This window comes from Lates calcarifer, linkage group LG16_LG22 (genome assembly GCF_001640805.2).
Source record: "Lates calcarifer isolate ASB-BC8 linkage group LG16_LG22, TLL_Latcal_v3, whole genome shotgun sequence".
NCBI lineage: Eukaryota > Metazoa > Chordata > Actinopteri > Centropomidae > Lates > Lates calcarifer.
Window position 1 is genome coordinate 23,539,155 of NC_066848.1, and position 26,870 is coordinate 23,566,024.

Sequence of the window (26,870 nt, forward strand, 5' to 3'; positions counted from 1 at the left end):
GTCAACCATAGTAGTGTAAAATAAATCAGTTAATAGAGAATTTAACGTCTGACAGCGCAGAGTCCACCAGCTTCCTCTCTGATTCCGTCAGAGCTGACAGGTTGTTGGGATTGCGTCAGATGAGTGTTTCAACTTTCAGTGGCAAAGCATCATCATAACCTTTCATGTAATACCAGTAAGTTAACAGGGATTAGTGGCAGGATCAGTTTACACAGCACCAACCTTGGCCAAAGATGTCTGAGCGGAAATGGACGGATGCCACAGGAATACTGTGTATGACAGATGACATCCATCATCATCACCATCGTCATCTTCCTTTTCCTTTTAGGATTTATGTCAGTCTGTGAAGAGAAGTGTGAGCTTAGATGAGAGCAGTCCAGGTGTGAATCATTATACCGAGACAAGGACTGCACATATACTTTTTGGATTTTAAGTATGCACATGCTAATAATCATTTTAAACAGTATAGGATGTACAGAAGTTAGGACAATATAGTTACAATCATCTTTAAATTAAGTTCTCTTAATGACAGTATTATAAGAAATAATTTCCCAAGCATGTAATACATTCAAAATCTACTTTGTAACTAGTATTTTTTCTGATGTCCATCAGAGAAATCTTCATCCCAGTCAAGAGATTTCCTACTGGTTCAATTTGAAACAATGTGGATAAATGCTGAAAATACACTATAAACTTAGCTCATCTTTCTACATCCCAGGACAAGAATGCCACTCCTGCCAACGTGTCATCATTTCACCTGGTCCAAACTGTTCAGACTGCAGGGTTTTGATTGATTGATTTCACACAAAACTTAAAAGGTGCTATGTGTAGGTTTTGCTATGTAGCCAACATTAGCATTAACAGCGGTTTACTTACCTGTCTACAAGAAACACTGCGAGTTGAGTCAAACTTCATTCCTTTACTTGCCAAGTGCTGTCTCCTGCAGTGGAAAGCAACACCAGTGTTAACTCTCCTTTTGTTTCTTTTCTTGTACTGAAGTTAGCATGCTAACCAGCTAGCCTAGCAGACCTGTTGCATCTTTTAATACCACTGAACAGCTGTTAATGCTAATGACAGTGTGAAACTTTTAAACTACTTTGGACAGAGGTCTTTATTATTTTACCCATTTCTATTTTGTTTATATGTATGTTTGCACTTACCTTTACATCTCTGTAAAATACTTCACAGCATTTGTGAGGCAGTGGCTATAAAAATGGGTCCCTGTTGTGAAATAAAGAAATCTGAGCAGAGGCAGGGTTATAAAATTCTCAACTTTAATCAGTTCAAAAAGTTCACAACAAATGTAACACCTTGAGGAGGGAAATTTGCCATTAGAGATTGGGTACTTATTTGGATTTATACATTCTTTTCCTAATTAAACTCGTTGGCAATTCATTTGCTCTGCGGACAAAAAGCCTTTTGTTTATTTGGACAGAACTCAAACAGATACAAATGAAAAATGCAAAAATACAAAATTAAATGTAAACCCAGTTTTATTTTTCATTTTGCTCTAAAGGTAGTGTCTTGTAGCACTACTGCATGGTAAACAATCTAAATTAGTACAATTCAAAATCTTGAAAGCCATCTGAGTTAAACAGGAGCTGTTAAAGATGCAACCAACCAAGAACCCATAAATACCTCCGCCACTTCCTTAAAACATCCCATTAATGAAGGCTCACAAATGAGCAACAATCCTCTTAGAGGAAAACAAAACGCTGATGTCGACTAGGCGACAGCACACACGCGCACACACCCACAACAAAAAGAAACAATAGAATAAAAGGAAAAAAAAATGTTCCCATGGTAATAAAGATGCTATACAATTGGGATGATATGCACATATTCAGTTTTGCTTTCTCTAAAAAAAAAAAACTCATGTTGGCAGCAGCCAAACACTTTTTTAGGTGAAGCATAACTCATGAGCAACAGATGCTGACACATGAAGCAGCATCTCTCAGCCTTCATTCATTATCTGTTAGATTCACATTCTCCCACAATCCCGTGGGGCACCAAATAAGCGGTGCGTGTTCCTCTAAAAGACCACTTCCTGTCCGTCTCACCACAGGTCTAGAAGCCTCTATGCCGACTTGACACATATGCTGTTTTCACAAAAACCCTGCTCAGACTGTATATATAATATATTTATATATAAACAAATATATGGGAAAAGGGAAGAACTGGGAAAAGAGAACGAGGGAGCTGGAGGGAACAGAACAAAAACAAGATGGTTAACTTGTCCTAATCGTTACAACCTCATCATGCAGGTCTTGGGATGAGCCAGAGACCAACAAAACATAAGCTTAGATTAACAGTTCTGGAAAGGTATTACACAAAAAGTCTCCATAGAAAACGCAGATTATGTAAAAAGGGCCACAGGGTGACGCGGTAATCATTTACATATTATTGGCATTGTTTTGGTCAACAAACATCCAGTGGGATGGTATGCTCTGCAGAGGGGGAGTGGCCTCCCACCACACTCAAGTGCTTCTCTTGGGTTTTGTTGTGTTTGCTGTGGTTAGGGTTTATTTGTTTGTTTGTTTGTTTGTTGTCTGGAGTACTGTACAGTTTGGTTGAGCTGGTGCTCAGTCACACATCTCCTCAGGGATCTCGTGAGGGTTGAGGATGCCTGGGACCGACATCTGGATCTTATGTTTCTCCTCCTGGGCCTGACGGAGTGATGCCTCCCTCTCCTCGAGGAACAGGTCTGAGGTGTCCTCACCTGCAAACTCCTGCAAGAGTGGAAGAGAGAGGAGATCAAACTAAACGCCACCGGCAGCTGAAGGGTGAACGCTCAAGTCTTTAAGTCTTTAAAAGACTTAAAAAAACGACATCTCTGTCCGTCCACTTAGCATCCCACTGTAGGATCCTGACTGGGGACACAACTACTGATTGTTTGCATTATCAGTTAATCTGTTGATCAATCTTAGGTCAACTGATTAGTCTCTTAGTTTTAGAAAGATAAACCTGATTTAAAACAGTGAGACAGTAAAAGTTAAAGTCATTTATTGTACAAAAATGCTAAATAATAAACTGATGATCAATATTGTTGATGATGATTTGACTTGTGTGAAGTGTTTTAGCTCTAATCCTGATTACATCTCGAAAGATCCTTATTCTAAGATTATAGTAAAAGAACCACTGATAACTGACACAAAAACGGAGCCTCCATTTAGCAGTGGACCAATCAGCAGACCAGAAAAACTCAACCTGTCCTTCAGTGATTTAGCACATCACTGTGTCACTCATACACAGTTTATTCCAACAACAAACTGGCACAGTAGCCATAGACCTTCCATATACTTAGAAGGGCAACCTGGCCATGTATGAAAATGTTATTTGTGGAAACAAGAGCTAAGCAGTGAGCTATGTAGCCACTGATAACCTCTGTGAGAAGAGACAAAGGCTGTGCAGCACAGAGGTATGCAGGGACTGGTTCACTTTAACTCAGCTTAGTAACAAACAGAGATGACAACTGAAATACATTTACATTAAATTAATACTAAGTATAACCGTTGATTATACAGTAGCCTATGACTTAGTATGACTTACACACTCTTGACAGCCTCACCTTTATCTGGACGAGGAAGTCCCTAAGGTGCTCCTTGAAGGCGGGAATGTCCTGGTTTAAGCTGAACAGCCCAGTCACAAACACCTTCACCTGAGCACTAACACAGAGACACACAACCACAGGGATCAATAAATGTGTATTTTACTAAAGCAGAGACTGTGTGTGTGTGTGTGTGTGTGTGTGTGTGTGTGTCCATACTTACTCTTGTAGATGAGGGAAGGCGGTCTTGAGCAGGTTGGCCACATACTCCTGGATGAACACCTGGTTGTTGGTGGGGCTGGCAGGGTTCAGGCCCGTGGTGATCTTCCCCTCTTCCACCAGGTTGAACATGTAGGCCAGGATGGACGCGTGCATGGTCAGGCCTGCGGGACACACACTGACACAGTCACCTCTCTGTGATGTTTTTACCTGTGTATTCAGTAGATCTGGGAGCCCTGGGTGTCCCCAGATCTCCTGCGTGAACTCACCGGCAGTGTGCGATGTGTCTGTGACCACAGAGAAGATGTGTTGCAGTATATCACAGAAATACGTCTGGTAGAAACTCTGAGCGGCCGTTTCCTCCTGCGCCACGTTTTGCAGCATCGTGTAGAGAATCTGCAGACCTGGGTGAGCAGAAACATGGACGCAACTTCAGCTTCCTGTGCACTGTTCCTCAAATTTCTTCTTCACCAAAGGAACATTATACCTGCACATTACTGTAGGGCCAGACGCATATGTGACACATAAATATGAGAGAGAGCTTCTGAACATTGCTGAGGTAAAGTATCACAGTACACCTGCAGTGTCAGATTTCTGCCTTTTAAACAAATGAACTGGCCCACACCGGCTTTTTTTGCTGTTTGCTGTGGATTATCCCCACACTGTCCTCATCACATGACCAAACACAGCACCATCATTTAGTATTCATGCTCTCAGCGCTGTTTCTCAGTATGAACACTAGTAAATGTAAAATGGGTGTGTGGCGTCCCAGTAGCCTTACCAGTGTCAGCCACGTTCCTCATGGTGTGTTTGAAGGCCCAGATGATGGAGTCCAGCACCAGTTTAAACTGGGCTGGGGGGATGGCGAGGAATGCAGGGAAGCAGTGAGAGTTTACAGCTTGGAGCAAGTAGAAGAAGTGGGTCCTGTGCTCTGGATACTCCTCAAAGTTCTGGTAGAAAAACACAACAGAGGAAGTTAATTAAATACATTCACTCCCACTATATTATGATTCTAATTATCTACATTGTTTAAGGTATTTAGAAAGCAAATTTGTATCATATAATCAATCAATCTTTTATGCAAAATATCACTACCAGGGGTGAGCTGTGGCTTTACAGGCATGTCAGACTGTCTGACTGTACAGGTTGTGCTTCAGACCCACAGAATAGCTTCATGGATGAATTACCAAATGGGCAAAGATAGCAACTTCCCTTTTTTTCTTAAGAATATGAAAAGAGCTATGGATTGTTTCTCCAAAGGCCCTGCCTTGTGTGTCTCATGGTTTCAGAGATGACACCAAAAAACAGTTCCGTTCAGAAACTTGAATGACTGACAGTTTTCACTTGTAACCTATTCTTTGTGCATTTTGTCCAGCTGGGCTCTAGCTAGAAAGCCAAGACAGGAAAGGGCTGCAGGCAGAACCACCCACTGAGGACGACTGGACTGCAGCTGTCAGTGAGATAAAGTGCAAGTGCAGAAACTGACCTTTACTTTGAGACTACAATGTGAACTAGATGTAAAAGACTGAGAAAAAAAAGACTAAATATTTATAGAATTTATGCACCTGTAAAATACAAGCTGTTACAACATGAAAGACCTTGTTCTTGTATTGTAATGTCCACGTCAACCAACTTCGCTTTGCTTAAAATATGAATAAAATCAGTCAGGTATATTGCTGTAATTGACATGATACAGAATGCTTTCCTATGTGCAAATGAAACCTCATGATGACAAGAAAACAGCCTGCTACACTGGGAGTGATTTGATATCCACTGAACTGATCTGCCTGATGTCCAACACATGAAACTAGGTGCTAATGGACGTTAAACACTATGTATCAGATGCAGATCACTATATCACATATTTAGGGTTAGTCAAATGGCAATATCCACAAGTCCTACAGCACATCAGACAGTAAACCACTGGGTAGCTGAAATCATCAGCTCACTCAGTCTTAACTAGTGCTGGGAAATAAAACAATAAAGATAATTATCACAATATAATTTTATACTGCAATATAAAACAAGATAATTTTCCTTGAGAGAAAGAAAAACAGACGGTTGATAAATGTTCAATAATTAATTTCCATGCTTCGATAGCATGCACAGAAATAAATCATGAACTGCCAATTATGTTGCATGAAGTCAGGTTTTAGATTAGTTTGTTTTTATATGATTGTGATAAAATCTGATTTGTGAAATGTTCCACTGTCAAGTGTTTGTTATGTTCTTACCAGAAAGAAAAGTTTTAAACCGCAATGAACTTTCACTCTGGAACAAAAATCAGCCTTTAAACTCTGCCAAAGATTTTTTTAATGATCAATATGGGCTAATAATATTTTTTATTGTGGTAACATTTTAGCCATATTTAGCCCTGATATTACCTGTCTCATTAAACTGTGTTTAGTTAGCGTTATTATGTCTCACCTTGTTGATCATGTTTAGGGTGCACTCAAAGACTGCATCAAAGATCTGGGGTATCTCGCTGGTGATGTGTCCCCCAAGCTTGTTGACAATGGTTGCCATGGTGCTGAGGACCTCGGGTTCTCGGGCAGCGGGGACGTTGCGCTGGTAGTCGATGAGGACGGCGTCCAGTAGCGGTGGAACAAAGTTCTCCCCAACCTGGAAGACAACAGGAAGGATGAGCAGGGATCAACAGCAGAGGAGGAAAATCAGGAGCAGACAAACTTAAGAACAGGTGAAACGTGATTCTCAGAGGCTCAGCTTTGACAGGTACGTAACAAAGGAGCTTCTCAAATCTAAATATGAATCGCACAAACTCTGAATATTACACCGAAACTGAATATTAATTGTTATTCAGATAAAAACACAGCTGGGGGCAGAAACGACCAAGTCTGCTACGAGGAACTGAAATTTTTGTGCTTGATCTAAAAATACCAACTGGATTAGCTCTACTTGTCTACTGTCAGCCGTTTCATTGATTACCACAGTGTGCAGTATCTCCTGAGGACAAGAGTAAAAATATATCACTGCTGTTTGCTCAAGACCACATAATACTTTGTTTTCGGAGTACATTGTTGTTGTATGATTTCATTTTTTTTCTGTGAATTTAGAGTGGACTGTTCATCAGCCCAAAAATAGGACAACTGTTCTAATGACAACTTGAGAAATATTAGGTTTTCCACTGCCAGAAGTGATGTGCTTCCTCATTTCTCACCATCTGTGGGTCGTTTGATCGGCTGACCCAGCCTGAGATCAGTTTCAGCGTCTCTCGTTTCACTGTCCTCATACTTCGGATCAAGGGTTGTTTTGTCACCATCTCACCTGCACACAAAAGGACAGATGCATATTAAACACACTCTGTGATGGAAATTTACCCAGACTTTAGTCTAACAGTTTTGTTTTGTGAAGGTGTGTAAAGGCACAGAAAAGGGGTTCAAACCTAAACCTGCAAACACTTGTGATGTGCATGCAGTAGTAGTAGTGGGACACTTTGGTTGTGCCACTTTAGTTCTGGTCTGTACCGTGACTGAGACTCAAATCTGATCCTCTGATTCTACCTATACAAAGAGTTTCAGCTGTGATATGAGGATCCTCTGAGCGTCTCAGGCCTCATATCACTGCTACAGCTGTTGATACAGAGTTGCCTTACTGTCCCTTTTATGCAAAAACAAACAAAATATCAGCCTCTGCAACTTTGGTTCAGTATACCTGTGTACTACTCACACTGTTTGTATAATTTAAAGGGTTACCTTTCAAAGGAGACCTGGGTTATGGCTGTAATCTCAAGGGTTGAAGAACAGTAACCTTTTGATTTTGGATACATTATTTTGGGGCATGAGCACAAAAGGTTGAGAGGGGAAATATCAACATGAGCATTTTTATGAGTCTCTATTCTGTCTTGTTTGTTTTATATAATAGTTTGGTAAATGCCAAACTGCTCGCCAGTAACACAACAACATTATTCTCAAGCAGGCCTGTGTAATATGATAAAGTACACTGTGAGATGATACATGTGTCAAGCATGGAGACTTTGTTAAACCACCATCTCCATTACGATATTGTAGCTCTCCTGATGAATACCATATCATTGGCTGTGTTGGCCTATTGCAACATTTACCCAGTTGCTGCAATTCAATGAATGGGACTGTCAAAAAAGGACATTCCCCACAGATCATCCCAACAATTATCACCATCAACACAGAAAATGTTATCTATATTCTCTAGCCCTACAGTTAAGGCTGCATTATCAGATGCTGTAAGCCTGGTTTCAATCACAAATTACTTTTTTCCTCTCTTCTGAAAACCCATCTGCTCTGCTCTTATCCCTCTCAATTTTATACTTTTGTCTTATTTCATAAACTGACAGAACTTATCTCAAAAAGGTTTGGTTATATTTTTGATGCTCTGCTCTCTGCAACTGTAAATGCAACAGCAAAAATCCTTGATATCTGATCATTAGTGACACACTTCACAGTCTTGTGAGCCTATAAACCTAAAGGACAAAATACTAAAATGCCACTGCAAAACAAGAGGATAAGTAAAGGCTAAGGTAAAACTGTAGGACCAACCAAGTTAAAAAAAAAAAAAGAACAAAATGATAGTTTGTGTCACTTGAGCTTCAAATCAACTCTTTCTAAACAAAGTACTAACACATGGCACTGAAAACATTTGGGTATTTTTCAAACCTGGCAGCACACTGCAGCAATGCTGGATTTACATAAAGGACTGCATGCCAAAACAACAATGAAGCCACACAGTCTATGCACTGTACAGATCCATACAAAGGTTTAACAACCCAAACAAGTCCTCCACAAGAGCAAGGCAGAACACAGAAGAGCAAATCAGTCAGGTTAGGACTCATTCCCCCGAGTTTTGAAGACAATGGCATTGATATACCATCCAGTGACAAAGCAGATGGTTTGTAGAGATGCTGAAGAGGCCATACAGACTGAACCTCCATCTGTCTGATGCTAATAGAGCTGCTGTATCCCTGCCTTAGTGTGTGGCAGGATATCACACTCACAGAGAACCTCAACATCCTCTCCTGACATCCTTTCCCAAGTGGTTACATATTACTTCACACCTTAAATAACAAGTGACTCCTGTGAACTCAGTGACATCATGGTGTCGACAACAATGCGAACGGAGACATGTTATCAGTCAGCTATAAGATCACAAACACACACCTCCCTTACCATTTGTCTGAATGGCGGCAGAGATGTTCTCACTGAGGCACTTGTAGACGTTGAGCATGTCAAGGTAAATCCGTCCCAGCTGGATGACAAATGGGTGTCCCACGGCCTTGCAGGCTCTGACGTTGGTCTTCAGGATGCTGCCCAGCTGCTTCACAGTCTCTGGGTCTTTCAAAATGTCCACGTTCTGAAGGTGGAGAGACGGGCAGCAGGAGGTGGGACAGAGCAGATTATAGAACTGGACTAGTTTGTTGGTCGCAGACATATAAACTGGTATACTGGGTAATAGTAGACTTGTCTCTTACCTTAGTGGCCTGCTGGATGATGCTGTCCCACACTTGATTAGGCAGCAGCATATATTTCTCTATGAGGTGCTCCTGAACAGCCTGATCTGTCTGGGCCCCAATCATATAACCTACTGCCTCATAAAATGTGTGAACCTGGACACAAACAAGAAAACCTGTCAACATGCAAACTTGACTGGGCAAGTGAGAGAAATTATATTAGAAGAGGTGGAAACTCTGGATAATAGATGTGTCTTTTTAGCACTAATCTCTAGATAATGACAACACCAATGTGTATCACTGTGCTGACCTGTTGTGGTTGGAGGTCACAGATGATGGTGTTAATGTTGTTGAGGATCTCGTCGATGAAGGGCATCACTTCTCCCACCTGCACCTGGATAAAGTGGCGCCGGCACTTCTGGGCAATTTTGATGAATGTGTCACAGGCCATATCCTGAACTCCATCATGGGTCTCTGATGCAGGAGAAACATGAAGGGACAGTATACATTTTTTAATGCATAATATTTAAAAGCAAGATATTTATGGATTCAACATTTTAAAATCGATCCATGTCAATTTCAAAATTCATTTTAAAAAAAGACTATTTCTCACCATGCATGAACTCAAAGAGCTTGTTGACCACAGTTTTGAGGAACTTCCAGTGGGCTCTGAGAAAGCGTGGATACTGGCCAACGATATACATGATGTTGGAGGCTATGATGGCCTTGTTGTCCTTTCCTCTCTTCTGCTCACACAGACCCAGCAGATCCTGAAACAATCTGGAGTTTATTCATCTTCACAGACCTCAGCTCAGAATTTAGTGTCCATTATCCATGGACATTTTATTGTGTTGTTGATTTAATTTAAATGAGAGTCCCGAATAGAAAAGTAAAAATATGTTTCTTGAATATTTTATATAATAATATCTGAAGCTACTGTATAAATAAAGGACAAGTTAAGTGGTTTTCTTACCTTGATGACAGTGACCAGGAACCTCTTCTCGTCCTCCTCATGCATTGCCCCACTGATAGATCCAATGGCCCAGCACAATGTATTAAGGTTCTTCCAGGACCATTCAGTTCCATTCACCTGGTTGTGAAGCTTCTCTGTCATTATGCGTTCTGTGTCTGCGTAGTCCAAGTGAGTGAGATACACTGCAGAATGACAGAGCACATCTTTAGTATCAGTCAGTGTATGATGGCTGGTAAACAACAAGCCTTGAGGACGTTTCTGCACAGTGCTGAACCGGGGCAAACATTGCAGAAAACATGAGAATAATGTGCAAAACAGAGGATGTGAAATGTTTTACCCTAATGGCCAGTGTGGTGAGTAACACTGATCAATATATCAATCAAAAGCCAATCTTAGCAGCAGCAGGTGCTATACAGCTACTGTTTTATGACCCTGCAGTCAGCATGATTATCACTATCATTACATTTTTAGAGTTAATGTTACAAGCAGCCAATAGTAGAGAGTACACATATAAAAGCTACAAGCTACATCCATCCCTTTTTTACAACAGCTTATTCTCTTCTCGGTCACAAAGGTTGCAGTCTAACCTGGGGGCCTTTGTACTGTGGGAGAAAAGCAGAGCACCCAGAAGTAACCCATGCAGACACTGAAAGAACATGCAAACGTCACACAAAAAAGCCCCAGAACCATTGAGCCACTGAGTAAAGTTCACCCAGTCTTTTGGATGCATACATTGGAAGTTAAACAAAAATCATATGACTCTTTTTGGCTGTGATTAATGAAATACTGCATATTTAGTGGCCAAGAGGTGGACTGAGGATAACGACACCGGATGTGAACACTGACACTATCATTACTGAGCCGTACCAAGGGTTTCCCTCATGTTCTTGTAGAGGTTGATGGAATCTGTGTCCTTCATAAACTCTCTGACCACCTCCCCCTGGTCATTTTCCACCACCAGTACCTCCTCTGGCTTGGCCATCCTACTAACCATCAGCAGACGCACCTGTTAGGAGAGATAAAAACATGTCAGCACGTACACACATCGAGGAACTGCCGTGCTTGTCCGCATGCACACATGCATTTCAAACATATCACAGTGTAGTCTGTGTGAGTATAAATGTTTAAGTGTTATATTCACACACACACACTACACACTATGTTGTAGACTGTAAAATATTATCACCAAAGAGGAAAAAAAAATCTGTTGTTATTTTGCTTTACATGCTGCTGATCTGATTTTTACATTACATTATAACTAGCAACTCTTTTGGCTGAAGTTTAGCAGCCACCTGTTGCTTCAACAGTGCCAAGTGATTCTAGTATGACTGTGAGCTAAGACTCTGAAACCTCTCTGTATCCATCTCTACCGTCCAAGTGAGAAAAGTTTCTTAACAGAAAAAGCTGAATTCATAAATTAAACAAGAAACTAAGATGTTAAATGTCTTAGCTAACGGCCATGTTGCTGACTTCCCAACAATCAGGGCCAATGCCAATCAAAGCTACATAAGTGTTCATTCTTTAACAGAGCAGGTTAACAGAGCAGTAGTAATTGGCTGTGTGCTGTACCTTGGAGAGCACAGGCAGATAGAGCTGTCTGCGCGGAGGCACGTCAAAGTGCTGGTTGCCAGAGAGCAGAGGGGATGTGGATGTTGAGAAGGGACTCTCTCTGTAGAGCTCAGCAGCCAAGTGGTTCCAATACTCCAAGCAAATTTTAAAGATCTCAGTCTCTTCCACCTCTGACACCAGCAGCATGTAGTGAAGGGCCTGTGAAAGGGAACAGTAGGAATAATAATGTAGTTGTTTACACAAGACAGATTTTGTCAAATAGCATTATTTGTTTAATCTGTAATATGCATTTCCTTTATTTTCTCCTGTGCAGTCTGTGTGCGTAGGCAATTATACAACTGGAATATTGTGCTCCTGTGATTGACAGTGTTCTCTCTTACTTCCATTAATGTTTCTCTGAGGTTGAGCCGTTTCTCAATGAGCTGCCCGTGCTCCTTCAGGAAAGTACAAAGGAACAGACTAAGATTCTGGATGAAGTTCTGCTCGTCATCTTTCCCGTTGGCGTAGGCCAGCCGAATGTTGGTGTTCAGAGGCAGCATCTAAACACATATAGTTCAGATTAAAATTCTACTCAGGGATCTAAGACAGAGGGAAGTGTAAATGTTTTTTTGTTTTTTTTTTTTTTAATCGGAGCCCACTTAGCTCACCTGTTTGAGCTGACACATGGTCAGTGTGAAGAGTGTGACAAACTGCTCCTCATACTGGCTGACACTGACACCAGCGATCTCTGTCAGGCACTTCAGTGTCACATTGCGGAACATGGGCACGTTCAAGAACTGAAAACAGTTAAAAGCAGATGTTCAGTTAAAGACTCATTTGGTTAAAAATTTGTGTCTCTTTTGCAAATTCTTCACTCTGACGCAGGCTTAAGTAAAACTGTTACATGACATGGTGTGTGTCTGTGTGTACATACCTTATACACCAATGTGCTGATCAGTTTGGTTTCGAAGATGTAGCCAAGAGGAATCCAGTTGAGAAAACGTAGGAGGGTCTCCAGAGTGGCGTGAACCAGAGGGGCATTCTGGGAATTTTCCTAAGGTGCAACCAATACGATGACAAATAGGTGAAGAATAAAGACTGGACTGAAACAGAAAAGAAAATATTGTACAGCAATACTAAAAAGTAAGATGTCAAGATGTGCATACCATAACAAACTGGCAAAGCTGGAATATCTGGGAGAATTCGTTGCACATGCTGAGAGAAACAAAGGGACATATTAGAGAACATATGCTTCAAACACACAATCCTCCTGCATTCCTCCTCTGAGAGACCATGTCATCTGATGAGCTGAGTCATGACAGATTTATGTTTGATCTATTTATTATTTATTAGCTGATTATCTAAACAATCACTAATTTATTATACGCCATGTTACATGTGGACATGTAGTAGGTCATCTGATCTTATTCCTTGAACGTGCTACATTTCATCACAGTGTAATGTTTTCTGTTGGAAATTACTTCCATATTAAACACTGAAGAAAGTCTTCAGAGATAACTGAAAGCAGTTGTAACTGAAAAGCTTATGTGACACACAAGGGACATAGTGCAACAGTGCAAAAAAGCTTTAGTCAAATTTACACTAAGACTAAAGATAAATTGCACTCCATTCTGCAGACATCTGCAATCGCATATAGCTTAAAACAGCAAGGTGAGGATTCTTTTTCCAGCAGGAAAATATACTTAAACAGATTTGCTGCTATAATTAGAAATTACTTATAATGCTATTAGTTGTATTACTATGCTAGCAGTTAATACTTTAATTATAACTACTATCATTACTACTGCTGTATTACTGGCATCACCTTACATTTTATATGGAACCTGTGTTATGCTATGTTCTTCTCTTGCTATCCCCCCCCCCCCCTTCTTAACCCAACGGGTCGAGGCAGATGGCCGCCCACCCTGAGTCCGGTTCTGCTCGAGGTTTCTGCCTCTTAAAAGGAAGTTTTTCCTTGCCACTGTCTCCTTGTGCTGCTCATGGTGGGAATTGTTGGGTCTCTCTCTGTAATTACCTATTTTAAAGAGTACGGTCTAGACCTGCTCTATATGAAAAGTGCCTTGAGATGACTTTTGTTGTGATATGGCGCTATATAAATAAAACTGAATTGAACTGAATTGAATTGAATTTGCCTGAATTAATTTGGGTCCCAATACAGTTTTCCCCTCAGTAACATGACTTCAACCCTTATCAACATCTCCGGGACCATCTGAATCAGACAAATATGGGCAATAGGATGATGTAATGAAACATCAACAACAGTCAATTGTGCGTGACAGGAAACAACTGCCCTTGGATATGGGGGAAATAAAGCTTATTCATCTTTGACATCCTGCCTCAAACCGTGTCCTATGCTGTGCAGACCAGTGTTTGCATGGTGGTAATTAATAAGAATACTGACTGAATTGTCAAATATTGTTTGTGGGTTATTAAAGGTATCGATGGCAAGAGGCAAATGTTTGTCTGCACCTCTGTAACAGATCACAGCCTTACGTCACTGGATAAACTGCCAACTGCAAATTCTCAAATGCCAACACACTGAGGTTATTTATTTGACGCTCTGAAAGTGCTGGATTAATGTGGACTCTTAAATGTGATAAAACTTTGTAGGTTCACAGACAAAAATGTTTCAGAAATACTGTAATTAAGTTGAATATTTTAAAGTCTGACTTTAATGAGATATTCCACACACTGTAGGCTTGCAAGGTTAATTAGGAAAATGATGAAAGCAATGTGTGTGTTTTTTATACACTCGATAAAATGACCATCATTTGGTTCCCAGGGTTTAATACAATAAGTTGTAGCATGCTGACCTGTCTTTTAGGTGCTTGGCCTTGACCTGGGTCATCTGGCCGCTGGAGAAGTCAAAGACCTCTTCGCTGAGCAGCTTCAGAATGACCATGTTGTTCTGACAAAGGCTCTCACTGGTGCGACTTGCCCCCACAATGTCACTGATGAAGGTGGGCCAGTGTTTGGGCCACTCCTGCTTCAGGATCTGCAGACACAGGGGAACACATTTATCGGTGTCACATGGTTCAAGAGTGACATTTTCTGCTGAAAAAGCTGAGGGGATGAATCTGTGACTCATGCTAAAAATAACTTCTTACAATCTCGATTCAAGCATGTGTCCCTGTTTAAGCTTTGTAGAAGAACTTACTACCAGCATACAGTAGTAATCAGCATATAAAAGCGTGTTCCTAAAATAACATGATACAAGCAAACCCCACACCCGCACAAATACAGCATACTTGTACACAAACATTTTAAACACAGCCTCCTGAGGATGAGAGTGGAATCTGGAGCTCTACAGTCCCTCAAGGCCAAAACAACGTTAGCTCAGCTGACGCAAGCTGTGACTCATTCTCACTGGCATTAATGCGAAGTCACTCGTGTGGCCAGTGGGCCAATATCCCTCTTTCTCTCTCATACAAATATACATTAAAAACACACACACATCCCAGTACAACTATCACTGACATAATGCATTCCCAAGCACCTAACCTTTACCATCATAACTGAACTATTGACAACTGTCAGACCCCACAAGTGTACTGGGTTCCTGTTTTTCGAATGATGTAGCAAAACAAATCCACACACAATTACCCACACACTTAAAGGAGCAAAATTCCTAATGCGGACCCTAATAAGTCATTACGGTCTAATTCGTCAGTCTCAGGTCCTTTCTGACATATATCTCATTGGCTCAATAGTGTCCTGAAGTGGTCCAGACTAATTTGTTGATCAGACAGCACAAGGGCAGTGAAAAGCTCATTTCTACAGCTGAGCACTTACAGGATTCAGCACTCTCCTGGACTAAGGGTGCAATTATCACTGACACTATTTGTTATATAATGTGTTGTTGTGTACTTATGTTGTGTGTCATTGATAACCACTTTGCTGGTTAAAAACAGCTACATCAATACTGACTAGACATATTATTTCCTACCATACAAACAAACATGCTGCTTCTCCTGCAGCCTGCTCTCTCGAAAGATAATCCTCTTTTCAATCAGGAGGTCTCAGCCACACTTTTTACGCATCAGCAGCCTCAGTGAGACATTTCAAGGAGAATTAATATGCAATTTTAATAAGGAATCATGAACTTCACTGACACTGACATTTTAGAGCCAGACAGCCTAATTAAGAGTGACATCTTCAGGTAACAAAGTATCACTACAAAAGCTGAGGGGAGCAATGAGGCAGCAGCATGGTGCCCAAACCCACACTGTTATCCTCAAACAACAGTCAGCTTTCTCTTTTTATATGAGTTGTATAAGTGCTGTGTTTCACATTACACATCTTGTCTAACATTAAGAGGTTGTGAATGTTCTGAAAAAGACTCATACACTTTTACCTGTAAATCTCTGGATTACTCTGCACACAATCCCTCACTGGAGCTACAGAAAAGCAATTAATCCATAATCCACACCAACCAATGGCATTAAGATTAAATTATTGCTTGACTAATGCAAATTAAGTTACAGTTTACTACTACTGGTTTACATTTGCACTTCTCATGTTTTAGACAGGGGTTCACCTACTATATCATTCGTTTGCTTGATAGCTATCTAATAGGCTAACACTCAGTGACCACTCTGAGTTAACCTGAGAGAAACTGACCAACCACCTTGAATTTCCAGCAGGACCCACTGAGCTGTAAGGTGTAATTTGCTTAATACACTTTGTTTTGTATATTATAATCTTCTATTCCCTACTTGGTGTCAAAAAGTGTGGTCAGCACTCTTCCAATGTTAGTGGCTTTCAATTATCCTCAGCAATGAGTAGGATGCAAGTAACTGTTTTGAACTGAGTTCCCTGCTACTGTGTACTCTCTTTCTGTCAGTGTGAATAACCTCACTGAAACTGTTTGCTGCCACTTCTTTGTGCCTTTCCACAATTCACAATTCGCACGCAGATCGACTTGAAGTAACCCTACAAAAAACAAAAACACTTTAATTTTACACTTCACTCTTGAGCGCAGGACAAAAAAAATCTATGCCTGAAACTGTCTAGATAAACATTAGGTCCTCTGCCTAATAACACGACTTTAGTATCTTGTTTGTGTTTAAGAAGTTTGCTATTCCTCAAGCCTCAGATGTCAAGAGTTTCCAGTCTGGAGAAAAACTATTTCTTTACCATTCCATAGTCTAAATGTTTGGCAGCAACAGGGGGTTTGTGCTTTAAATGGTCCTAAAAGTAGCACTGAAAACATTTAGTTTTTTTGACTTGACATTAGTACTGAAGACTTACCTGAACAAGGATCATGTTCAGCTTCCCAATGTACACCTTTTCTTTCTAAAAAGTAAAAATAAAGAAGGGATAAATGAATGTTAGTAATACCCTCTCAGTTTCTGAACACAGGCCTTCTGTCATTTCCTCATTAATTTGGAAAATGGCAAACCATTCTGAAATGTAACATACAAATGTACTAAATGTGGGGTTACAAGTCAGAAATCAAACACTGAGACAATGGAAGGTGGTGACTAGAAAAGGACATCAGTACAATAAAAGTCAGATGCTTCGTATTTTGTAGAAACTGGAGATACTTAAGGGCTGATTAATATATTTGAAGATAAACATGGTACAGTAATGTAACACTTTCTATCACAATGATGCAAATCATGGTTTTTCAAGCTGAATGATATTATTATTTCTGAATAGTTGGGTGCTCTTGAGGATAACAAGTAATTTATAGAATCCTCACACCTGAATGTGAAATTTAGAGTCAAATCAAATCACTGTGCAAAGACAACCTTGTCAGCTTGGTTGGCTCAATAACCTACAGTAAGTAACCTCTGAAGGGTCTGTGCAGGTAGGTTTAATGTGTAATGTTTTGCAGAGTTACATGTTTGAGAATGATGCAAACACCAGAAACATGTCTGCAAAGCTGCTTTCTCAGCATGAAGTTAAATACTAACAGCCAAGAGGTATATAAGTTAGAGACAGGCAGCATTTTTGTTTAGCTGGCACCAACACTCTAATTTTTAAATGTTACCTACGCCAGAGCTGAATCCACAGCTCACATGTCTGATTTCCAGCTTAGTTTTCAAGGTACACTTAAAGTTTCGTTTTAGGTTTTCTTTCTGGAGATCTCAATAAATTTGTGTCAGTTTTAGTTTTGTTTTTTTACACTGTCTTGAGTACCAGCTATAGTCCAATAATATTAATAAAGTACTAAAGGGAAAAATATAGCTTCAGTCATATTCTGTAACTTCAGTTAGGCTAGGCAGCTACACACATTCACAGGCAACGTGGCTTCCTCTTTTTCATGCCATGTTCACACAGTTGGGTTACACAGCGGTGTGACAACCAATCAAAGTGACTTTCTGACAGTTGCTGTAATCACTAACAGATGTGAATTTCATCTTATGTCACTGAGGTGCTGAATCACACTTGAACCCTGTGTTCACTTGCTGCCTCTCTTATGTGAGTGATGCATGGGCTGCTGTCAAATCACAGGCAGCTATCGCAAAAACTGTAGATTGAATTCAGAGTTTACTCACCTCCACATTTGATGCGTCTGATGAAGTCTTGATAATGAGACCAACAACATACTTTTTTATACCTGGCAAATACACAAAGATATCAGAAGAACTCTGTTAGCGTGCACCCGTGAAATGTGAAAATCTCAACATATCCTGACATGACGAGCTGCCTGGAGCATGTTACTCAGTAACCCTAACACTGCTGGCTCATATCTAGATGAATCTGCCAATCTTATCCCTGTACATTCGTACTTTAAAAAAAGGTGTGTCCTCCATTTGCTTACTTTTGCAAAGCCAGTTTGTAAATAAATGGATGTGGGTTGCAACTGCCACTGAACTTCTATTTGGGCAAAAGTTTTGGTCAGTTCAGTGGGAGCTACATGTCCCCAGGTGTTTTCGCAGACAGTCAAGATTGTCAATGCGAGCAGAGCATCTTTAAAAAACTGTGTTTTCAGCTCCCTCGCATTTGTTTCTAGACTGTAGCTGTAGTCAATTCTGAAAATGATGTGCTGGGGTGTAGTGAGCGGAGCCGAAAACAAGGCAATACTCTGGCACAAGGGGGGAAAAGACATACTTGCCGGTCGCCCTGCACTGGGTTTGCCACTTGAACAAAATTCAGGCATCTACGGTCAGAAGTAGGGAAGTCTTAGGTCAATGAAAAAATGAATTTTGAGCAAAATTATAAAAGAATGGAGGGAGGAAGAATCAACTGATTTGCACATGATTGTTTATTTTATTTCATAATCATTCCTTTTTGCTCAAACCAAAATCTTTTAAGATTTTTTTTATTCCACTGTTTTCAGATTCCTAAAAAGATTTTTAATCAAAATGACTTCAGCACTAAGTGGTAACAAAGGGACAGTAAATTTAGTTTTAAAAACTAAGGAAACAGGGACATGTTGACAGAAGCTGGAAGTAGAATTGGCAATTAGGCAACAATTAAAGTCTGAAAATTTACCTTCCAAAACTGTTCTGATATACCACAACATTCTGTAGTCTTTGATGCTCCTACCCATTATCCTAGGTCTAAAAAGTAGAATTTATATAACAACAATAACAAATAATGAAAATCTTGAATTTTTCCAGAGATCCCTCTTTTCCTTATGGCTACAGCGATATGAATGGGCTAAAACCAACACTGGGAATGTCTTATTTTTTCTACAAACTAAAACAAATGCCATCTGAATAATCTGAAAGATGCTGTGACAGAAGTTCAACAAATAGGGGCATTAACATTTTAGAGAAAGTGGGCTAATAACTTCAACTAAGTTTCCCTACTTCTTTAAATATGCCCCTCATAAAGCTTTTTTTTTTTTTAAAAAATCTGTGTTGGGGTTTTGGTTGTTTTCTCTCTAAAAACAACTGCTACAGTGCAGAATCCAACCATTTTCCAGCGGCCAGTGCAAGCCAGTCGAGCAGAAAACAAACCAGCATGCTTAATGGGGGAATACTCCTCAACTTGGCAACAGCACGTCACAACATTTAAAAAGGCACTAACAGAATGTAAATATTTTGTGACTTATACCACAAAGTGAGGTTACCTTCACACTGATTCCTGGGAAGAATCTTCCATCTTGTTTTGATAACCGTTTCCAGAATCTGAAGAGCATAGTACTGTAACACGCAGGGAGAGAGGAGCATTAGGATGAAGCTTTGTGATAACAGTCAACAACAAGCATTGTGTAATTTGTATACAAACCAAAAACAGTATGAAGTGGACCAGCCTGTAATAACTTGCATTTCTAAATTGGATTGGACTGAACCACATCTTTCATGCAGATTTTGTAGTATGCAGAACATTCACTTGTAGTTTGTTTTTTTATGTCTACACAAGCAGCATTAAGCTGGAACACTGCAGAAGTCCTGCTGTTTCTCCCAGCACCACACCAGACAACAAAACACAGCAGAAAAATAAAACATTTCATTAAGCAGCTTTGGCTCTGATTGCTCCATGGGTGAGTCGAATAGTCAAGAAGACATAACAAGGACCAAGTTAGATGTTCTTGTACAGAGACTACAGAAGCTATGAAGGGTTGGGCATCAACAACTGGTTTGGCATTGGGACTGGTTCCAGTATAGAAGAACTGACAGTTTGAACCTCCTGTGCTTCCGTGTACCTCACCAGTGTCACATGTGTCAACATACAGGTCTAGTGCTTACAGATTGGAGGTTGAGCTCAAAGGTGTAGCTAAGTTTAACACAGACAGCAGTGAAGCGTGACTATACCGCTGCACTCAGACAAACTTCACATGGAAATGCTGGGTGGATGAAAAAACGCACCACACACAGTCATTTGAAGGGAACTATTTTCTTGCTGCAGCAGGGGTGCCAGTGCAGGGTCACCTGCACTTAACTTTTACTGCAACGCAGCCTGGCCTTATACGTCAAGATCATAGATACCAAAAATAAACTCTGCTCTCCAGTGTAGCAAGATTGTCCCTCAAAATATTAGAAAGCACTGTTGAGTCTGATATGCCTTCAAATTCATGGATATAGGATTCAAACTGGACCTCCTGGATTGTGTTTCACCTTTACCTGAAGCAACACGCCCTCACCAGTGCAGCTTTGCATTTCTTAAACAGAAACACAAGGCTCTTTTTGGTCCCAGCAACCACTAAGAATGCAGCATTGTCAACACTTCCAGTTACAATTGTAATGCCCCAGAATCTAATGCTACAGTGTCCAAATAAAATAAAACTAAGTATAAAATGGTAATATTATCATAATATTAATATTTATCTTGTTTTTTTAATCTTAAAAAATAGAATCCCAAAATACCTCATTGATGACAAGTGACTTTTTTTATTGCAGCCTAAAATCAGCTAAAAATGAAGGTGGTTTTTGCCTGCATATTTTGGTTTCTTTTATTACTCAAACAGCATGCCAAGAATCTGAATGAGCCCTTAATAAGAACCAGAATTGATAATCAGAATCCAAACCAGTAAAATCTCATTGATACCCAACCCTAAACCATGCGAGTCAATTTTCCTAACACTAACATATATATATATTATGGTTCAAGTCTAAGGTGAGCCTAAATCAGATCCCTTTAACTGGTGTGTCATAAGGAACAGCAAGACCAACCACAGATTATGCCCTGTATTAATTTCTGATTGCATGATAGTGAAGCATAAATAAAAAAATTAAAAAAAAGACATTTTAATTACAAGTTCGTTTTTGATCTGGTGTTACTTCAACTGACTGTTTCAACTGTAGGGATCATCAATTCAAGAGTACAATGATTGCAAAAAATAAAAAATGACATGTAGTATAGAATGTTATTAAAGCAGGATTAATGTGCTACAGACAATGGATGCTGGAAGATTAAAGGTGAAATCTCCTTACAGGCACACTGACTACACCACTGACAGGTGTCACTTTGAGTGCTGCACTCATTTTTGGCATGTTTGTTTCACCTTTAACTGCCACACACTTTGCACAAACCACCACAAGAGGTAAGGAGAGAAATTTTCAGCAGGAAAACTGCCAAATGCTTTGCAACTTTTTTAGCTGGCAAAAGCACATCGTTAAAGGGTCTTGGCTGAGGAACTGAGGGAAACAGAGGGGAGAGGAGGAAGAGGATGCACTGTAAAAGGAGAGAGGGGTGGGGGCGGGAACAGAGCCATGATCCCTACAGGTGAAATTAAGTCACCAACACACTGTCTCTCTACAATGGATCCTACTGACTGCAGCCTGCACCCTCCCTCTGTCCAATGAAACAGATGCAATAGAAACGGATGAACAGAATTCAGTCAAAGGGAATTTAAAAGGGTAGACCTTGTGGAGGCCTGCCGTCAAAGCCTAGCTGTGTCATGATGCACAGGATGACACACCCCTTTTCTTCCTATTACAAGCCATAAACATAATGGAACATTGTGATTAATATCAAATAGTCACAGCTTGAATTCAGTACATTTTTTCTCAAATAGTATAATTACTGTAAGAAAAAAGCCAAATATTCAAAGTGCTTTGAAATTATGCACTTTTTAAACTAATGAAACAAGATAAGTGCAGAATTCAAGAGGTGTTTACCTTTTGTTTCCTCTTTTCCTCTAATGCCCCCATTTTTTGGCAAATTACTAATTTAAAACTAGAAAAAATATGATTTATACATCAACTCAGACATTAGTAATGAATGTCAGTGTTAAAAGCAGTCTTTATAGGCAAGCAAAACAGAAAAAGGCAAGTTTACTTTGAGGAAGTTGTGGATGTATGGTACTTTAATTACTTCATACTCAGTTCATGAATTTATTTCCCATGAACATGGGATTATGCTTAATTAATTTAAATATCATACCCAACAATTTTGTTCTGTTGATACAATTATGAGTCTTTGAGTGTTTCTGGATCACTATTCACAGTAAGTTTGCTTTATCGGCTATATCACAACACAGGAGGGGCACAATGTACAGTTATCAGTAGACATACTGTAAGGGACAGGGCCCTAATCTGAGTATTTTAAATAACAAAAGAAATAAGCAAGGTACGTCAATGATTTATCAACAATCAGTTCATTCTACTTATTGAGTGAATCAATCAAAAATATATTAACTGATGATACTGGGTATTGTTTACAACTAACTGTGTGAGTGGTTTTAGCTGTGGATGAGCCACAAAGTTAGTGTGTGCAGAAAGCCATTGATTTTATGACAGGAAGCTATAGAGTGCAAGGTGTTGCTGACGTGCTGGAAGCATAACTTCACTTTAACTACACTCCTATTGACTGCAGCTCTTTATCTAAGCAATTTACTGTGATTGCCCTTTTTTATAACCTTAACTCATAAGTTGTCTCAAAACTGATGCACCAAATGTTAGGCAAAGTGGAGTTACAGTTGCAGCCTGCACATGCATCTGACCCCTGGCCATGCAAATATGCCCATATATTGAACTAATAGGGGGGCCCATTTTATGTCTCTACTTGATGTCATTATTTGTACACTAGAGGCCTTTTTGATATAAAAACAGGTTAGACTTGTCCTGCATTTTGAGTCTCATCTAATTTACGCACAGGAAGGCATGTAAGATGCACAGAAGTATGTTCAAACATTAGAATTGTGTGTGGCCATTTGTTGAATAATGACAAGTGAAGCAGGAGCAACAATTCTGAATAACTGCATGATTTTGTTTTTATTTAATCTATGACTCAAATCTACTTGTGCTGATTTATGACTCAAATTCCTAATTTACTTAAATAAATAATTTACTTGAAGGTGCATCTCTAGAGAGAGGAGTAATCTGAAAACCAACATTGCATCTGACTACATACTGGCACACAAAACTAGTTCTTATGTCAGCTTAAGCTGATAAGATTTGTATGATTAAGAAAGATAAGTGAAATAAGAGCTCAATTCCACCCAGAACCAACAGGGAAGAATCTTGAGAAGCTTATTTGGAATTTTGATTATATTAACCCCAGGAGTTGACAGGCATGGCCATTTGTCTGGTAGGTACAGATTGAACAGAATTTATTTTATCAGAGGGACAGAGGTTCTGCATAGCTCAAGAGTTAGGGCATGGAGGAAAATCTGCCAGGACTACATTCAAACTTCTGCTGGGGCCATGTGCACCCACAATATGCACTTCCAGTACATAAAGTTGCTTTCGATAAAAAAGATCCCCACGTGGTATCTTTTATATGAAAAGCATGCCATAAACAAACCACTGTGATCTAGTGAAATTGTTTGTTTTTTCCCTTCACATTTTTCAAAGTCTTGCTTCCTCAAAGCACAAGTAAGTGTCTTTACCACCAATATTTTCTGAACTGGAACTAGCTTACTTTAGTGTTCATGTTCTGGGAGAATTCGAGGATGGTGTCCACTCTCGTCCAGGCATCCGGATGCTCTTTTAAGTGTGTCAACACTTCTTGTGCCATTCTTTGCTGTAATACAAATATGGATGACACTTAAGATTTAACACCAAGGTGCCATGAAGAGACTTGCAAGTGTATTTTGGAAAGCACAGCAACTGTAATTTCTAAACATGTCTGTGCTAAAACCATCATGTGAAACTGTCACTCCTTGACAGATTTATTTCACAGGTAGAACAGGAAATGAAGAATTAACATACAGAGTGATAGTGATTTGGCTCAGGTGGCATTGAAAAACACTGCTTGCCATGATAGTCAAAATCAAATATTTTACTTTTACTTTTAGAAGTTTCTCTCTCTCTCACTCACACACACACACACACACACACACACACACACACACACACACACACACTGTATGTCAGATAGCTTATAAAAGCTTGTTTATGCTTCAAAACATACCTGTGGTCCCACCCCATGATAAAGACAGTTCACCACATTATCCAGCAGATTGATATCCAGTTTCTGGTTGAAGTCCAGCAGCTGCTGTGCTGCATGGTCTGCTAACATTGTCATAACTGCTGGCATAGAGCTCTGCAACAAGGACAGCAGAGGGAGGGGTCAAGAGTGCACAGAACGCATTCAACAGGCAAAGTCATGTGAACTGTGTGTTTAGAAACAATTCCAAACAGCTGACCATGTAACAAACACCCCCTAGACCCACCAGTAAGCCATAATTTTAAGAGGTTAAGTTTGTGGTGTCACAGGCCTGTCACTGCTCAGAGAGTGCATAAAGGAAAAAAATCTTTGCCCGTTCTACTGATTTTATAGTTATAATTGCAATTTGGCTGTAAGTTTTAAACACAGTGCCCTGGTCTATCCCATAAATCAGGACTTGCAGGTAAGGACCTCAGCAGCAAAGACAAATTAACCAAATAATCTCACCCAGTGGCATTTAACACTATTCTGTTATTTTAGAAATGCCTCAAAACCCCAGGTAACCTTAACTTTATTGGTGAGAGGATGGCTTCTACCAGACTGACACCACACTATCTTGCCAAAAAAAACAGAGTAATACTGATCCATCAACGGTTGAGTACACCATTCATAAAACTTAAGTCAATGACATTTCCCGATACAAACATAGAAATACGCCGACAGTTACTGCGCTGCCCGCCCATACTGCCTACTCTGCTCCACTAATTAAGCACTTTTTACCACGACCATCTTAAGGGGGTTAACCCAGCCACGTGCCGAATATACAAGGCGACGTCACGTTGTTTACATCTGTAAGTGACGGAGTTCACTCCTACAAATAGCGACCGCTACCTGTGTTGCATCTGTGGTTAAAAGCCCCTGTTGACAGTTACTAGCATTACCTTTAATGGAGCTCATGTGTTCGCGCGGAACTAGCATACTTCATACAAAATGCTAACATTGGCTAGCATTTACTCTGCACTTTAGCTGTCTGTTAGCAATGTGTCGCACAAACAGTTCACATGTGGTCCTTCACTGCTGACTACAACCACTCCCACCAAGGATACCAGGGACGGGGGAGTTCATAATTTACTCGCTGTATCATTTAACAACACTGTTTAGGAAAGTTGACGCGTTGTACTGCGACTACTCTATAGAAAGACTGGAGAACGATATATTTAAGACGCTTTACACCACACACAGATAAAGTTAACACTGGCTACTGCTAGGCACCTAGCAACATCAACTTGACATCCGCTCACATCACGCACACGAGTGATGCTGCTGTGGTGGGAGAGGCACGGATTTAATCATACAGCGTTTGGTTACTTATTCATCTGCAATGACACACGTAACGTTACAAGATGCAGTCTAGGTTAGTTATGCATTCAGTTAGGTTAAGTTACAGCACTTTATCTCTGACAGCCAACGTTAGCAAATCCTTATAAAGTGGTAAATGCTAGCTAGCGGGCAGTCGGTGGCTATTTTGTTATCCCACTGATGCTACTGCATTCTGAATTAGCTTGTCTTTTCAGGAGCACTATGACAGGCAACGTTAACTATAAGCTAACACAACTTAAAACCCACACCACAATGCATTTGATTCCATGTACAGCTAAAGCCAAGAAACGTTAATCACAGCATGGCAGGTTTGCACTTCACCCCAGTTACCTACCTAAGGTCCAAGGCTCTGACTGAAAAGAGTGGCGTTTGCCAAAGAAACTACAAGATATAGTGATTACTTCAGTATCACTGTTGATTAGAAAATATTTCCTATTTCTGCAGCGTTGACTATCTCCAGCTCCAGCAGTGAGTGATGTCTAGCTGGTAAGAACCACTGATGTGGATTCCAAAACTACTATCACGGCAAACCCAGCAATATGTTACTCCGATACATTTTACGAAACAAAGTAAACCTTGATTCACTAATTAATTCGTTACTCTAATAATTTTCCAGCGGGGCGGTATAGAGGTTGTGTGCCTGCGCCTCCTCTCCTCTCTCAAGCAACTAACTCGCAACCGGTTGAAACCGGTTCAGACTGGGAGATTCCATCTCGGTTTAGTTTTCAGCCGATGGCGCCGCGTAAAGTTTGGACTGGTGTTACGCCCACATCGTGCTTTGATTGGCTGTAGCTTTGGCGGAGACTTCCTAGATGATGTCCTATTGAATGACTGACCTGTCAGTTTATTTCAATTCGCTCAAGTGCCCACGCGACTACTCCGCCCGGAGTGAAAAAGAGGGCAGACTCCCATGCAGAATGGACTTCTTCATGACTCCGCTTATCAGAATAGCGAATAACTTAGCGACCATTGTTTTATTGCTACTCCTGAGGGTTAAGTTATACATTACCTTC

At 40.2% G+C, this 26,870-nt stretch overlaps 1 protein-coding gene across 6 annotated transcripts; it reads right to left on the reverse strand.

Moving 5' to 3' along the window:
- Window positions 1-1,257: 1,257 nt before the first annotated feature.
- On the reverse strand, window positions 1,258-26,567 carry xpo1b (exportin 1 (CRM1 homolog, yeast) b). 6 transcript variants are annotated; one of them, XM_018694620.2, is made up of 25 exons: window positions 26,192-26,567; window positions 24,502-24,633; window positions 24,010-24,111; window positions 19,775-19,847; window positions 18,252-18,313; window positions 16,999-17,043; window positions 14,562-14,743; window positions 12,894-12,942; window positions 12,662-12,781; window positions 12,396-12,524; window positions 12,129-12,287; window positions 11,749-11,946; window positions 11,047-11,185; window positions 10,180-10,361; window positions 9,820-9,976; window positions 9,517-9,680; window positions 9,228-9,362; window positions 8,917-9,109; window positions 6,945-7,051; window positions 6,194-6,388; window positions 4,548-4,716; window positions 4,036-4,170; window positions 3,771-3,930; window positions 3,569-3,665; window positions 1,258-2,729 (listed from the first exon to the last, which is right to left on the reverse strand). In XM_018694620.2, the coding sequence occupies exons 2-25, from the start codon at window positions 24,625-24,627 to the stop codon at window positions 2,583-2,585; spliced, it is 3,225 nt and encodes a 1,074-aa protein (XP_018550136.1). In that variant the 5' UTR covers window positions 24,628-24,633; window positions 26,192-26,567; the 3' UTR covers window positions 1,258-2,582. The 6 variants fall into 6 exon arrangements, with proteins under 6 accessions (XP_018550136.1, XP_018550137.1, XP_018550138.1 ...); XM_018694621.2 differs by having other exon boundaries at window positions 8,926-9,109; window positions 26,192-26,566; XM_018694622.2 differs by lacking the exon at window positions 26,192-26,567 and adding an exon at window positions 18,808-18,856 and having other exon boundaries at window positions 24,502-24,547.
- Between the last annotated feature and the right edge of the window lie 303 nt (window positions 26,568-26,870).

What these genes read in the sequence shown, in the direction of transcription:
- xpo1b (XM_018694620.2), bottom strand. Translation starts at nt 24,627, where the DNA reads ATGCCAGCAGTTATGACAATGTTAGCAGACCATGCAGCACAGCAGCTG. An exon ending in TCAGACAAATGGTAAGGGAG is followed by an intron (nt 7,052 to 8,916) that starts GTGTGTGTTTGT and finishes TTTTGTGTGCAG; the next exon opens with GTGAGATGGTGACAAAACAA. An exon ending in GCCTTCCCTCATCTACAAGA is followed by an intron (nt 3,666 to 3,770) that starts GTAAGTATGGAC and finishes TCTCTGTGTTAG; the next exon opens with TGCTCAGGTGAAGGTGTTTG.